Consider the following 13968-nt stretch of genomic DNA (forward strand, 5'->3'; position numbering starts at 1 on the left):
TTTTTTTTTTCTGGGTAGTTCCTGAATATTTTAATGAGCTTAATAAATGAAAAAATGTATTGAAAGATCACTGTAAAATGTTATTGTAAATAAGACATTTGTTTCAAGAATATCTGACTTTGCATTTTTCATGAATAAAAGTATAAATGAGAGGGAAAACTTGTTTACACCAGTAAGAATTGTCATGTATAAGGAATCTGAAGTTATGTAGAATGTGCATTCATTATGTCTTGTTTTAGCATGATTGTGTACACATGGTTTTAATTTTTTAAGTCTGATTTAACTGTGATTCTGACAGTTATTGAATGAGGTAGTCCACATTGCCTAGATAGTTGCTGTATCTGGTTACTATTCCACAAATAATTAAGTACAATATATCAGTTATATTTTTCCTTTATGTTTAATAGGAGTTCTGTGAACATTGAGAATATATTACTTTTAGTGGTACACAGTCCTTGAGAAAAGTCTTGATTTTTACATTGCCATTTGTGATATTTTTAGCAGCTTGTTACAATATCATTTTAATAAAAATAAAGTGTACTCAGTGATGATAGAGAAAATATTGTTAAAGACCTCTTGGGACAGGAAAAGGCTCAATCATAAGGTCACGTGCTTATTCGTTTTCGGCTGCATCATTCTGATTCATTACTTTCAAGAGTAACTATAATATTGCTACACAGTCCATTATACTGAGAAGAACTTTCCTTGAACTTCACATGGAGATTGAGTAAAGCTCTTCTATTTGTTTTTTGAAGTACTCTCTCAGCTCAGGTCTCTTAGCCTTTAGTGTTGGTGTCAGCAAGCCATTCTGAACTGAGAACATGTCAGAGTGGATGTGAATGGCTTTAACCTAAAAACCAAATGCAGAATATGTCTTTATCAGGAATATAACATAGCATTTATAGCACACATGATAAAAGTAAACAGGCATACAAGAATAGATATATTGATACAAAAACACTATGCTCATTTAAAAAGTCAAAATTATGTTAATAACATTTCAACCTATTTAACACATCTGCAAGCCACCTCTTTCCCTTCCTATTTCTTCATTTAGCCAGTCAACAGAAATGAACTGGCTGCTTATTCTGTGCCAGGCTGAGGACACAAAGAAGAATCATGAGTGTCCTTGCCCTTAATGGGTGCACACTGGCATCCAGCAGGGCAGGCACAGAGTGACAGGTGCCAAACGCACCAGTGGGGGCGAAGGAGGAGTGGTCAGGGAAGCCTTCCCAAAGTAGATGAATGTTAAAGAATGAGTGAGAGTTAACCAGCAAAGGAGGCAAGGTGGGTGGTGGAGGGCATTCTAGGCAGAACCAACCCCAACAACAAAGCTATGGGAGTGAGAAAGGAAATCTAAGTGGTTTCTGGATGTAGCTATATGAAGTAGGAGGAAAAGGGGGTAAGAGATACAGCTGAAGTGGGTAATATGACAGTTTATAGAGGAGCCCCAACTTCGTGCTAGAGTCAGTAGGAAGGCACTAAAGGTTTTTAGAGATGGCACTGATATGGCTGAATATACATTTTAGAAAGACCTCTCCAAGAGAAATGTGAAAATGGTTTTTGAGAACATGAAGGTAAGAAACAGGGAAACCAATCTGAGGGATCTAGTCAATCCATGGGAGACAAGATAAGGACCTAACTATGCTTAGAGCAGTGACAGAGACAGACACAAGCAAGCAGCTCGAAGAACCATTCAGTGGGCAAGAGGTAGTAAAGAGGAAAGCAGCCTCCAGGACTCCCGGATTTCTGATCTGGATGGATACATGAGGGGTGATGCAATTCACAGGACGAATATAAAGTCTTGGGGGGACATGATGAGTCTATACTTAAAAAAAAAAAAAAAAAAAAAAAAAGTCCTGCCATGGCATTTTATCATATCTACTGGGAGGAGGCATGCATGGAGGGATTAGGTTTAGAGTTGCATACTTTCTATTCCTATGAGACAGATCCTAGGCCTCCTTGTGCAAAGTCCCTTTGCAATGCTGAATTAGGGCCAGAGACAGGTGAACTAACTAGGAGGGCCTGGGTAGACTTGTACCACGTAATGTTCCATCAAGGGTCACTGACAGTTCCATGATAATTTTGTGATCTGGGCTTGAGCTTAATCCTCGAATGATACTGCTTCCAAGAAATTGTGTCCTGACTGATAGCTGGGTCTAAATTAAGTGATTCTTATTAAGATAATAGACCCAAATCATTAGATAGCAAATAGGGTTATGAATTGCTGCGGTAGACTTTCTAATAAAAATCACAGTTCTAAAAAATAAAATTGTCATGGACCTGAAGCACAGACACACAATGGGACTACAAATACCATTTGCTAAACATTCATGTCATTTGTCCTTACATGCATGTTATTCAAAGTCCAAAATGAAATTTTGAAACTGAAACAACAAACCTCTCAGAATCTTGTGGAAGAGAAGCCCAGCAAGAAGTGTACCAAATCCTAAGTGCTCCCTAGGTTTGTACCGCTGACCCTTGAACAACAATGGGGTTAGGGTAGCTGACCCCCTGCACAAATGAAAATTCATGTTTAACTTTTGACCCCCCAAAACCTAACTATTAATAGCCTATACTGATTGGAAGCTTTATCGATGACATAAATGGTTGGTTAACACATATTTTATATGTTACACATATTATACACCATATTCTTACAATGAGGTAAGCTAAAGAAAAGAAAATGTTAGAAAGAAAATCATAAGAAAAAAAGAAAAAAAAACATAAGGAAGAGAAAACACATTTACAGTACTATACTATATTTATTGGAAGAAAAAAAAGCCACATCTAAGTGGACCCCTCCAGTTCAAACTTGTGTTGTTCAATGGTCGACTGTCATAGACATTTAGAAAATTAATTCAAAACATATATGTTAAATACACATATACGTTCATTTGTTGTTTTCTGTAATTGACATTTATTGAGCAACTCCTTTGTATTAGGTATGTGTCAGGCATTAGGGATAAAAGAATAATAAGACACAGTTACTAACCACATGAATTTATAATCTAATGATAAATACTGCTATATGACATTGTGGTGACAGTATGATATTGCTACTATAGGGACAAGCACAGAGAAGGCCACCTTTCTCAGGCAGAATCGGTTGCTCTGCCAATACCCAATCTTGACTTTTTCCATGCTAATGAAACTCTAATTTTGTTTGGGGCCAAAAGCATCTAAGTCAAGCATGACAATCACCTTCCCTAATTTCCCAGCCACCCTGGCATCTAGGGGACAGCCATGAGATCTATTTTTGGCTAGTGAGAAAGGAAACTTTTTGCTTTCCTAATAAAAGGTTCAGCCATAGCCATCTCCACCACTCTCCTTTTTTCCTTCCTTAAATATGGACAATGTCTAAAGCTGTAGAAGCCACCCTATGATAAGTCAACATACCAAGAAAGGAGAGTGGAAAGACAGGTAGAGCCTAGGTCTCTGAGGACCTGCACCTTCCTTGGACCACCTATCATCACTCTTATGTGAGAAAAAATACAAAAACACACCCAAGTGTTTAAGACATTGTGGCTTTTCTGTTAGAGCTGAATGCATTTCTGATATAGCACCCAACCCAGACTTGGGGAGGGTTCATTGAAAAGAGATGCCTGAGTTGACTCTGAAGGATAAGTCAGCTTTAGCCCAATGAAGATAGCAAGGGGAAAAAGGAGTGGTTGCTATGTAGCCCAAGGAAAGTAGGGTGCTCTAGGTAGAAGCTACAGGTGCCAAAGCACATTTGGGGCATTCCATGTGTAGGCTGAAGCAAATGATACAGGTGGAGAAGAAGAAGACAATCGGGCTGGAGAGATACACTAGGGCCAAGTTATAAAGGTTAATACACCAAAGAAGGGAGTTTGGACATGATTCTTTCAACAGTTTTAAGGAGTGAGAGAAAGAATGGCTCTTTAGAAAAACTATTGTGCTAATGGTGGACTGAAGTGAGGTAAAAGTGGAAACTGTAAGACCAGCCAAAAGGCAAGAATAAGAGTGACCTGGGCTATAAAAGTTGGCTGTGGAGATAAAAACAGATTTTGAGGAGAGAAAGGACAGGACTTGCAATTTGCTTGGGTAAGTGGTAAAGAAAGAGAAATAATAATGACTCTAGGTTTCTGCTTGAGAAGAAAAACTGGAGGAACGAGATAATTCTTTGGAGGAGGGAAGATCAAGTATTTGTGTTAAAGTCTGGAATGCTTCTGAGACAACCAAGTGGTTTTTGGATACTGGATATCAGTTATCAGTATGTAGGACAGAGCAGCAGCCTGGGCTTGAGACAGAGGAGCGACATGATGAGTAGAAAGGAATTGGAGTGTGGGTTACAAAAGCCAGGAGAACAAAAATGAGAGGTCACTCTGTTAGATGCTACTGTCATATAAGAACTGTTCCTTAGGGATGGGGGTGGCTCAGGGGTTGAGCTTCTGCCTGCAGCTCAGGGCGTGATCCCAGGTCCAGGGATTGAGTCCCTCATCAGGCTCCTAGCGAGAAGCCTGCTTCTCCCTCTATGTCTCTGCCTCTCTCTCTGTCTCTCATGAATAAATAAATTAAATCTTAAAAAAAAAAAAAAAGAACTGTTCATAAAATCGGTGGGCACAATCAGGAAATGACTTATTTCAAAAATCAATTTATGTACCACCTCAATACCCTTAGGATAGCTATTATCCAAAAAAACAGAAAGTAACAGATGTGGAGAAATTTGAACCTTTGCACACCGTTGATGGGAATATAAAATGGTGTGGTCACTGTGGAAAACAATATGGAAGTTGCTCAAAAAATAGAAAATAGAATTACCACATGACCCAGCAATTCCACTCCTGGGTATATACCCAAAAGAATTGAAAGCAAGATATGGAAAAGCTACTGGTACATCCACATCCATAGCAGCATTATTCATAGTAGCTAAAACATGGAAGCAATCCAAATGTCCCCTGACAGATAGATAAGCAAAATGTGGTTATAGGCATACAGTGGAATATTATTTGCTCTAAAAAGGAAGGAAGTTCTGATATGTGCTACAAAATTATGCTAAGTGAAATAAGCCAGTCACAAAAAGATAAATATGGTATGATTCCACTTATATGAAGTACTTAGAATAATCAAAGTCATAGAGACAGAAAGTAAAATGGTGGTTGCCAGAGGCTAGGGTAGTGTGGGAAAAATTGGGAGTTATTGTTTAACAGGTAGTTTCGGTTTTACAAGATGAGAAGAGTTATGGAGATGGATGGTAGTGATGACTGTACATTACAAATATATCTAATAGTACTAGACTTGTACACTTAAAACGGGTAAGCTGTTAAATCTTATGTGTATATTACCACAATAAAAAAAAGAAAAAAGAAAAAAATTCAGTGTATGCAAATAGTTGCAAAATGTTGAGTATGTCCATGATTGTTTTCAAAATCTCTGATGTTAACAGTCCTGTGTCCTGGGAGGTGGGCCTTTTGAGATGGCAAAGAATTCTTTGCTGAGAAAACTGCATTATTCAGATAGAAAACTCAATATACAAGGAAGACTCCTAAAACAGCTATACTATCAATTTCCTAAAAATCCTTAAAGAAAAATTCTCACAACTTCTGGCATTTTTAAACCCATGCTTGTAATTTAAAAATGTGAAAGTTTTCAAATGAGCACAACATTAATAAATCAGGTTCACTCTGATTCTTAGATTTTGTTCAGATGAAGGACTCACTTTAAAAGAACAACACTTTAAGGGATTTGAGTGTGTAAGGGAGAGTTGAGGAGGGAATGTTAGGCTAAAACTAGAGCTAGCATGATAGGTAGCTGCCTCAACTTTACTTCACACACAAGGGATTTCTACTTGGATATCCAATATAAATAGCTGGAAATCTGAGGCTCTTGGCTAAAAAGAGGTACTGTCAAATGTTTCAAAATTAGTTAAGTTTCTTGTAAAAAAATGTTTTGTTTGAAAATTCAGTGTTCTTGATATTCAAAGAAGCAAGGATTTGGTAAGGAATAGGACTGCCCTTTTTTGGACCCTCTGAAATATTCTTTCTTTCCTAATTTGTTCTTATTAAACACAAACCATTCTATTTAAACAAAACTCACTGGAAACTGGTCCCAAGGGAGACATTCACAGACACAGTACACTGAGAAGTAGGGGTTCTGCTAGGGGTGGTGTGGTGGTGGAGGTGGATGTAGATAGGTGGGGATGGGATGAAGTTGGGGAGAAGCAGAGGTGGAGTGGAGGAGGAGGGATGAAGTGAGGTGGTTGGGTTGGGAGGGGGAATAGAAGCTCTGGTTCAAGTCCCTATCCGACTGGCACAGCAGTGCTCTGATGTTTGCATGAGCTGGACTTTTCAGATAAGACACCATCTAAGTTGTGCTGCTTAAAGAAATTTGGAAATCACCACGTGACAACAAAACTAATTAGCTTGAAGAAAATATGAACACAATCTGAATCAAACTTAATCTTAGATACTGTGAATTAACTTAGTAACTAACTCATGTTTATTATCGTAGTTTCCTTAACTTTTTTTTTAAATTCTCTTCTGATAGAAATGGTATCATGTAAAGACTTTGGGTAAGTGCAAATGATCTCTCCAACCTTCTTTTGTAAATGAATAAAACAATATAATTTTAAAAGGAGGAGCAAATGCCAAGATATATAATATCTGCGGTATCTGTGCAGCCTGGGTTTCAACTCATCTGAGCACCTCACAGCTGGTGCAGAACACTGTAACTGGGATGAGATATATGTTCAGTATAGGGACTTAGGGTGAGCACCTCTGAAAATTTAGAAGCTACAGACAATAAACAACAGGGAAGATAAATCTCATAGGGAGAGCTATGTAATGCTATTTAGATGCTTAGTAGACAATAAAAGAAAATGCCCTGATTTTAGGAATAAGGGACTGAACCAAGGGGTATATTTCACAGCAAGCCTAAAGGCTGACTGGGGCATTTGCATTTGGCGTGGCTCACTACAAAATAGTCTCAGTTTGAGGAGAGGGAGTATCAATCCCTAAATACAACTTTACAGGAAGCCAAGGCATTTGGCACCCAGCTTATCTTTAACACTCTTAGTGAGTGCATTAGAGTGGCTCTGCTGCCAGGCTGCCAGTCCCTGCTCCAGTCTGACCTACAGCTCTGGGTCTGTTTGAATTCTTCCAGGAAAATACCTATAGATACAGCCTGAGTGGCTAAAAATCTAGTCAGTAAGTGGGGGGAAAATGAATCAAACCAGTTCTTTAATACCGACCTTAACTGTGGGTCCCAAACTTACAGTTTTTTTAAAAAAGTAAACCAATATTAAAACCAATTTTCATTTCTTTACGTATTTTCTAATAAAAGCAAACTGTCAATTTGTGAAAAAAAAAAAAGAAAAAAGGAATGAGAATCTTCTCTCTATACATCTAACACAATGTGAAACTCGTTTCCCAATTTGAAATGGGCAAAAAAAAAAAAAAAGTTTTAATGATTTATCCATTTATTTGAGAGAGAGGATGTGCATGTACACACACGTGAGTGGGGGGAGGGGCAAAGAGAAAGGGAGAGAGTTCCCAAGCAGATTCCTGCTGAGCTCAAGGCTTGATCCCAGGACCCTGAGATCATGATCTGAGCCAAAACCAAGAGTCAGCTGCTCAACTGACTGAGCCACACAGGTGCTCCCATAACCAAACTTTCTGTTAAGGAAAGAAGGAAATGTTAAATGTTAGCTTCCTTTCTGAAACTATACTCTTATCATGGAAAAGTGATTCCAGGGTTTTTTTTGTTTGTTTGTTTGTTTAGAAATACTGTAACATTTAAATATTGTGTTGGAGTAAAATACTTCAAAAGTGTCAATTTATGCCAACTCATTAAAGCACAAAACTCTTCATAATTTTGAAGAAACATAGTATTTTAAATTTCAATGGTACTACTGAATGAAACACAATTGCTTGAAGATAATAAACACAGAAAGAATAATTAGGACATTAGAGGTAAAGTAAAAAAAAAAAAAAAACAACACTTGAATTAGGGAAATGCTCAATTTTTTTTTTCCCCTTTCTGATTTTTTTTTTTTTTTTTTTTTTTTAAGGTATTTATTTATTTATTTGTGATAGTCACAGAGAGAGAGAGAGAGGCAGAGACACAGGCAGAGGGAGAAGCAGGCTCCATGCACCGGGAGCCCGACGTGGGATTCGATCCCGGGTCTCCAGGATCGCGCCCTGGGCCAAAGGCAGGCGCCAAACCGCTGCGCCATCCAGGGATCCCCCCCTTTCTGATTTTAAGGCAAACTGGTTAGGTAAGTATTCATTTCAGTGACAGAAACACAATAACATTTTTACTGAGAGTTTTGCATCAGAATTTAAATAATCTATCAAGTGTCAAAATTCACTTTGTATTGTCTATACAAACTAATAAAGCTTATATAAATATCAAGAAAATGGTTAAATCATGGCTAAGTATGCTCAAAAACTTCCCAGGTACTTACGTATTTTAATTATTGATAGAGTTATTTTAAATGTTTCCTATCTACTCATTCAAATTTACCTTTCAAAGATCTCTATAAATTAACAATGATTGGTTAATGGACATTAAATTATATTAATTTTTTGAAGACTAATTTAAATGTTAATTCAGATTCAACCCTGACCAGTAAACCTGAACTCCTAAAGCTTCTGGTGAATGGTTTAAGCCTCAGGCTTAGATTATCTATTTGTGTTTGCATGGTTTTCAGAAAATTAGTGTTAAACCTTAACTAATGGCTCATTTTTCAGGAAAAGAGAAAAGGACAGGCTGACAATGGATTGTAGATTAATTCAAATAATCTATGTTGATCTTTGGAACACAACCGGGAGCACACCCATCTCAAGGCATGGGGCTCCCTGCTCAGTGGGAACCTGCTGCTCCCTCTCCCTCTGCCTGCTGCTCCCCCTGCCTGTGTGCACTCTCTCTCTCTCAAATAAATAATTTAAGTCTTTAAAAAACAACAACAACTCAGTCCTTTGGGATACCTGCATGGCTTCCCTATATTTCAGGTTACCATGGTGAGGGCAGATTATTAGCGCAGAAACTGCTTAAGGGGTATGGGAAGACAAGAACACCTCTCCACTCAGTCAAGGTCTAATCTGAGCACTGGTTAACACCTGAAACTTTACCAAAGGCCCCCTTTCAGAGTAATCTTATGAGTTGATGGTCTTTTCCATGAAGAAGAATCTAAATGTGAAGATTTTCCAGGTTCTGGGGCAGGTCATGCCTCCCGAACCCAGCAGGAGGCGTGCCACCCCTGGGAATCACAAGGTATTGGCTGGAACTAATCGGCTTAAGCAATGCACTTAGTGCCCTGATGGCTCCCCATTCAGAGGAACACGCAGGCCCAGAACAAATGTCTTGGACCACTGGGTCTACATCATCATCATATGATCCAGTCACACAGCTCCCCTTAATGGAAGGACAATGAAGTCAGTCCTGGCAAATTTAGAAATTTGAATTTTTTTTTTTAAAGATTTTATTTATTTATTCATAGAGATGCAGAGAGAGAGAGAGGCAGAGACACAGGCAGAGAGAGAAGCAGGCTCCATGCAGAGAGCCTGACGTGGGACTCGATCCAGGGTCTCCAGATCACGCCCCGGGCTGCAGGTGGTGCTAAACCGCTGTGCCACCGGGGCTGCCCTAGAAATTTGAATTATTATGCCAGGAATGACCTTTCATTCAGAAAGATAAATATAATTTGCTTGAATGCCTCTGATTTTATAATTTTTTTTTATGATGAAGATTTTGTTCATCCAAGCCTTCTGTGCTGTAAATGCTGACAGATAAGGGTAAAGCAGTGCTTCTCAAACTAGATTAATATAATCTCAAAATATATCTCAAAATATAATCTCAAAATATGATCTCAAAAGAAAACAATTCTGAAACTATGTTTAGATTTCATCAGTTTGAAACTTAAGAAATTAAAGTCTGAATCTGTGGAAATGGTTTTTAATTGCAAATGCTTTAAGAGTTTAAATTTGAAACTGGTTTTAAAATGTTTTTAGGTTATCATCAAAGTGAACATACAAAATTTAAAATTCTCAGAAACCCTGTAGATCCCTACCACTAACACTATATTTGGGAACCCTACTGGAGAAACACAATTTTATTAAAAGCCATTAAGTTAAAGACAGGCTAGAAATTTTAGAAAATCAGAGTGTTATTATTTCTCTACTTGAAGAATTTTTCTTTTTTTGAGTTTTTGACTAAAGAGGACATATAAATGGTGTAGGTAGGTAGGACCAAGTGTGCTTATGAACTCAATTACAGTAGGAACCCCAAACTTGAAAAGACAAAAAGCCTTAGAGAACTGCTTGCTGTGTCATATAATACATTCTGTGTTTCCTCCTCTTTGTGGTAGACATGCTGGGCTGACAGATCACTGGCCCAAGGAGCACGATCTTTCCGATGTCCTAGCAAGTAAGCTTGCCTGCTGCAGCCAAGAAGACAGTTCCCATAAAAATAAAAATAAGAGAGGACGCTAGTCTTGAGTATTGCAGGCAGCTTGTGTACATACTCTGCTTGTGACAGCTAGGGTAGTATTTCAGCTTTATGAACGTCTGTGATTACGAGGACAACACAGTCTCACTCAACATACGACCTATTTTATTTCAGGATACAGGCAGGCTGCTGCAAAGTCAGCTTGGAACAGGCCTTCAGGGGTCTGTCAGTACACAGGCTGTCCGCTGGCCGCAGCATGGAGGGTGGAGAATCTAGGTCAGGGTCACCATGGGTGAGTTTAATTTTTGTCACTCACAAGGGGTTGTAACAAGTATGGGGAAAGTAATAGTTACCTGTTCAAATGAATGGAGTCCGCTCTCTTTTCCTAACCTCACCATATCTTCCAAAATGGCTTTTTTCAGCTCCTGAATTGAACCATATAGGAAAAATTACAAGGCAAAAACACATTTCAAAATGGAAGTAGAGGAAACAGTGAGTTTTGAGCAAAGTACAACTGGTGGTTGTGCCAACATCCACCCCAACCCCCACTCCCCTCACTGGGGCTGACACTCCCTGGCAGCACACTGTCACCACCTCTCATTAGGTAAGTGTGTGCCAGGAATGGCCAAAGGAGTGACCATGAACAGGCTAAGGGACTATTTTACTTTTTAAAGTGGCTTTCTGGTCAGCCTAACACTAACACTATATTTGGGACTCTGGTTAGAGTCCCAGGGACCCTGTCACCCCCAGAGGAGCTAGGGTCCATGGATGCTGCTGAAAAATGAACCATGTGCCTGGAGAAGGTGATGTTGAGCCAGACTGCAGAGATCTGTTCCAAAGGAACCTACACCTGCCTGAAAAGTTTCAGGCAGATGTGAGTGGCTAAAGCTCTAAGTAGGAAGAATTGAGTTATTTTTTTCAATTCCATGACTATTTAAGTCCAGTATATATAAAAGCCACCTCATATTTGGAAAGAGTGAGATCGATGTGTCAGAAGGCCTATACTCACACCTGACACTGCTGTTAACCAACTGGTGTCAGCCGTGTGGCCTTGGGTATGCCACCACCCTCTCTGGACTCTATAGCAAGCTGTAGGATAGCAGGGCTGGACAAACTTTCTGTGATTCAATAGTTCATCAAAATTCCTAAGGAGATATCTGCATTTCTTCAACAACAATAACAAAAAGACGAATCTCTAGTTCAGGATTTCTACCATTATAAAATAACGTTAGAAATTTCCCTACAGGTATGCCTGGGTGGCTTAGCAGTTGGGCGTCTGCCTTCAGCTCAGGGTGTGATCCCAGGGCCCTGGGATTCAGTTCTGTATCTGGGTCCCCATAGGGAACCTGCTTCTCCCTCTGCCTATGTCTCTGCCTCTCTCTGTGTGTCTCTCAGGAATAAATAAAATCTTAAAAAAATATATTTCCCTACATGTTCAAGTTCCACTGCTTTACTGTGTCTCTGCCCTCCCATTACACAGTATCATAGGAAGTCCAGTAACCAAGGTACCTTATTCGCACAGAGCTCTGTGTATGAGCCTTCAATTCCTCTCTTCTGGGCCCATGTGGACATGACCTCAGGGTCAGGCACAACAATACCCACCAAATAGGCCTGCAATCCCAACCAAAGGAAAACACAGTCAAGACAAAAGCTTTTAAAGTGGTTATTTGTGGTCCAGCATTAAAAATAATCTCCTGGTATTCTCAGACTCCATCCTTTTCTAAAAATAAGTATATGCTTATGTTATGAAACATTTCCATCAATATAGCATACATTCTTGACTGTTTTCTGGTATATTTCCTCAACTTCATAAAAGAAAATTAATAAAGGGTAAGCTTAAGGAAGTAAAGAATCAGTAAAGTTTGGTTCTCATGTCAATCTTAAATGAGTACACCTTTAAGACACTCAATGAACCCAAACACATATATTTCTCAAGGTTTCCCAGACCATTTTGAAATTGCATATTAAGATGGTCCCCATTCATGAAGAAGTCTATTTAAAAATTTTAAAGCATTTTTAAAAGAAAAATTTAATACGGGATGCGTACGTGGCTCAGCGGTTGAGTGTCTGCCTTCGGCTCAGGGTGTGATCCTGGGATCCGGGATCCCACACTGGGCTCCCTGCGGGGAGCCTGCTTCTCCCTCTTCCTGTGTCTCTGCCTCTCTGTGTCTCTCATGAATAAATAAATATATCTTTTAAAAAATTTAATAATATTTGCTTAATGAGTGCAATGACAGCACAGAATATATTCACAGTGATCTTGCTGACTTCAAGTCTTAATGATGTTGAAAGCAGAATAAATATAAATCCTCTCCAATAATTTAATCCTAAACTATGTTAACATATTAACTTAATATTACTAGTTTAACATATAATATATATATGTTAAGCTATGTTATCATCAGTACCATTACTTGGAATACTGTACCCATTTATCTGTAGAGTTTATTTAAATGTTTCAAAATCCAAATAGCAGAAACCCTGAATCTTGCTTTAGCATCTTACCTCAAATCCCTCTTGGTAGTAGGTACAGCCTAAGTTAAAAGTAGTGAGAATGTTCATTATCACTACTTTAAGCAACTTATTTACCTAACTGCAATTTACCAAACTATAAGCATGTAAGATTTCTCCTTCTAAAGGCATTTTCCCTCATGATCTAATATGCAGAAGAATATCGGTGTCTGAATGGAGATTCATTTTTACCACTACAATCAAATACCAAATACTCAGGAAATGATTCCCAAATAACTCTAGATTTTTCAGCAGGCCCAATATGTGCAGAAGGGCTGAAGCACAGGACACTCACCTTTAGGCTGTTCCCATGGACATAGACTTGTGCCACGGGCTCACTCCGTATGTAGATGTTTTCAATCTTCTCGGGTGCAATATATTCTCCCTGAGCGAGTTTAAATATGTGCTTTTTCCGATCGATAATTTTAAGAGTTCCTGCCTGTGGAGGGAGACAGCAGCTTCATGAAAAGACCCCTGCCCTGTCCCACTCGGCAAACCCCACCTGGATTTGTTCCTCAGCTGCAGAGGCTGTTCTTAGCCTCTGCATGGCCGGAGCGGGCCGCCCTGCACTGAGGTTGACAGCTCGAAGATCTGCTGGACCTGGAGTGCCCACTGTCATCTCTCCTTGGCGTTTACCTGCTCCCACAGCTGACACCCTCATGCCCAGAAACAGGGGTCCTCCTCCTCAGAAGTCCTGGTTCCCCTCTTACCCAGGCCCTTACTCCAGCTGTCCCTTTTCTCACCACCATCTTCAAATTTACTCTGTTAAACAATGCTAAGCCTCTCTAGCCAGCTACTGCCTCCACTCCCAAAGAGTGGCCTCTCCATCCCCCAGCATACAGCACACCTTGGCAGAGGCCCCCAATGACGCCCACCTCACAGACCAGATGGCATTAGGAGTCCTCACTGCTCCAGGACCTCTGGGGCAGGCAGGCCACCCCTTGGGCAGTGTGTGGTTGTATTCCTGGCCTCTAGAACCACCCCCACACACATCTCCCTGACTCCGTTTAAGTTTTTTTTGAGTTTCTCAGGGGACCTGGTGTGTCTCCT

The 13968-nt window shown here is 39.5% G+C and overlaps 1 protein-coding gene across 6 annotated transcripts in view; it reads right to left on the reverse strand.

Annotated features, from left to right (window-relative positions):
• ACSL6 (acyl-CoA synthetase long chain family member 6) overlaps positions 1 to 13968 on the reverse strand; it is a 58319-nt gene continuing 44351 nt past the window's right edge. For all 6 annotated transcript variants that reach the window (XM_038552104.1, XM_038552106.1, XM_038552101.1 and 3 more), the window contains 4 exons: positions 13214 to 13357; positions 11917 to 12018; positions 10761 to 10832; positions 1 to 850 (listed from right to left, as the gene is read on the reverse strand). In XM_038552104.1, coding sequence (XP_038408032.1) covers positions 713 to 850; positions 10761 to 10832; positions 11917 to 12018; positions 13214 to 13357 — 456 coding nt within the window. In that variant the 3' untranslated portion in view covers positions 1 to 712. The remainder of the gene's footprint in view (positions 851 to 10760; positions 10833 to 11916; positions 12019 to 13213; positions 13358 to 13968) is intronic.

This window comes from Canis lupus, chromosome 11, assembly GCF_011100685.1.
Source record: "Canis lupus familiaris isolate Mischka breed German Shepherd chromosome 11, alternate assembly UU_Cfam_GSD_1.0, whole genome shotgun sequence".
In the NCBI taxonomy this organism is placed as follows: Eukaryota; Metazoa; Chordata; class Mammalia; order Carnivora; family Canidae; genus Canis; species Canis lupus.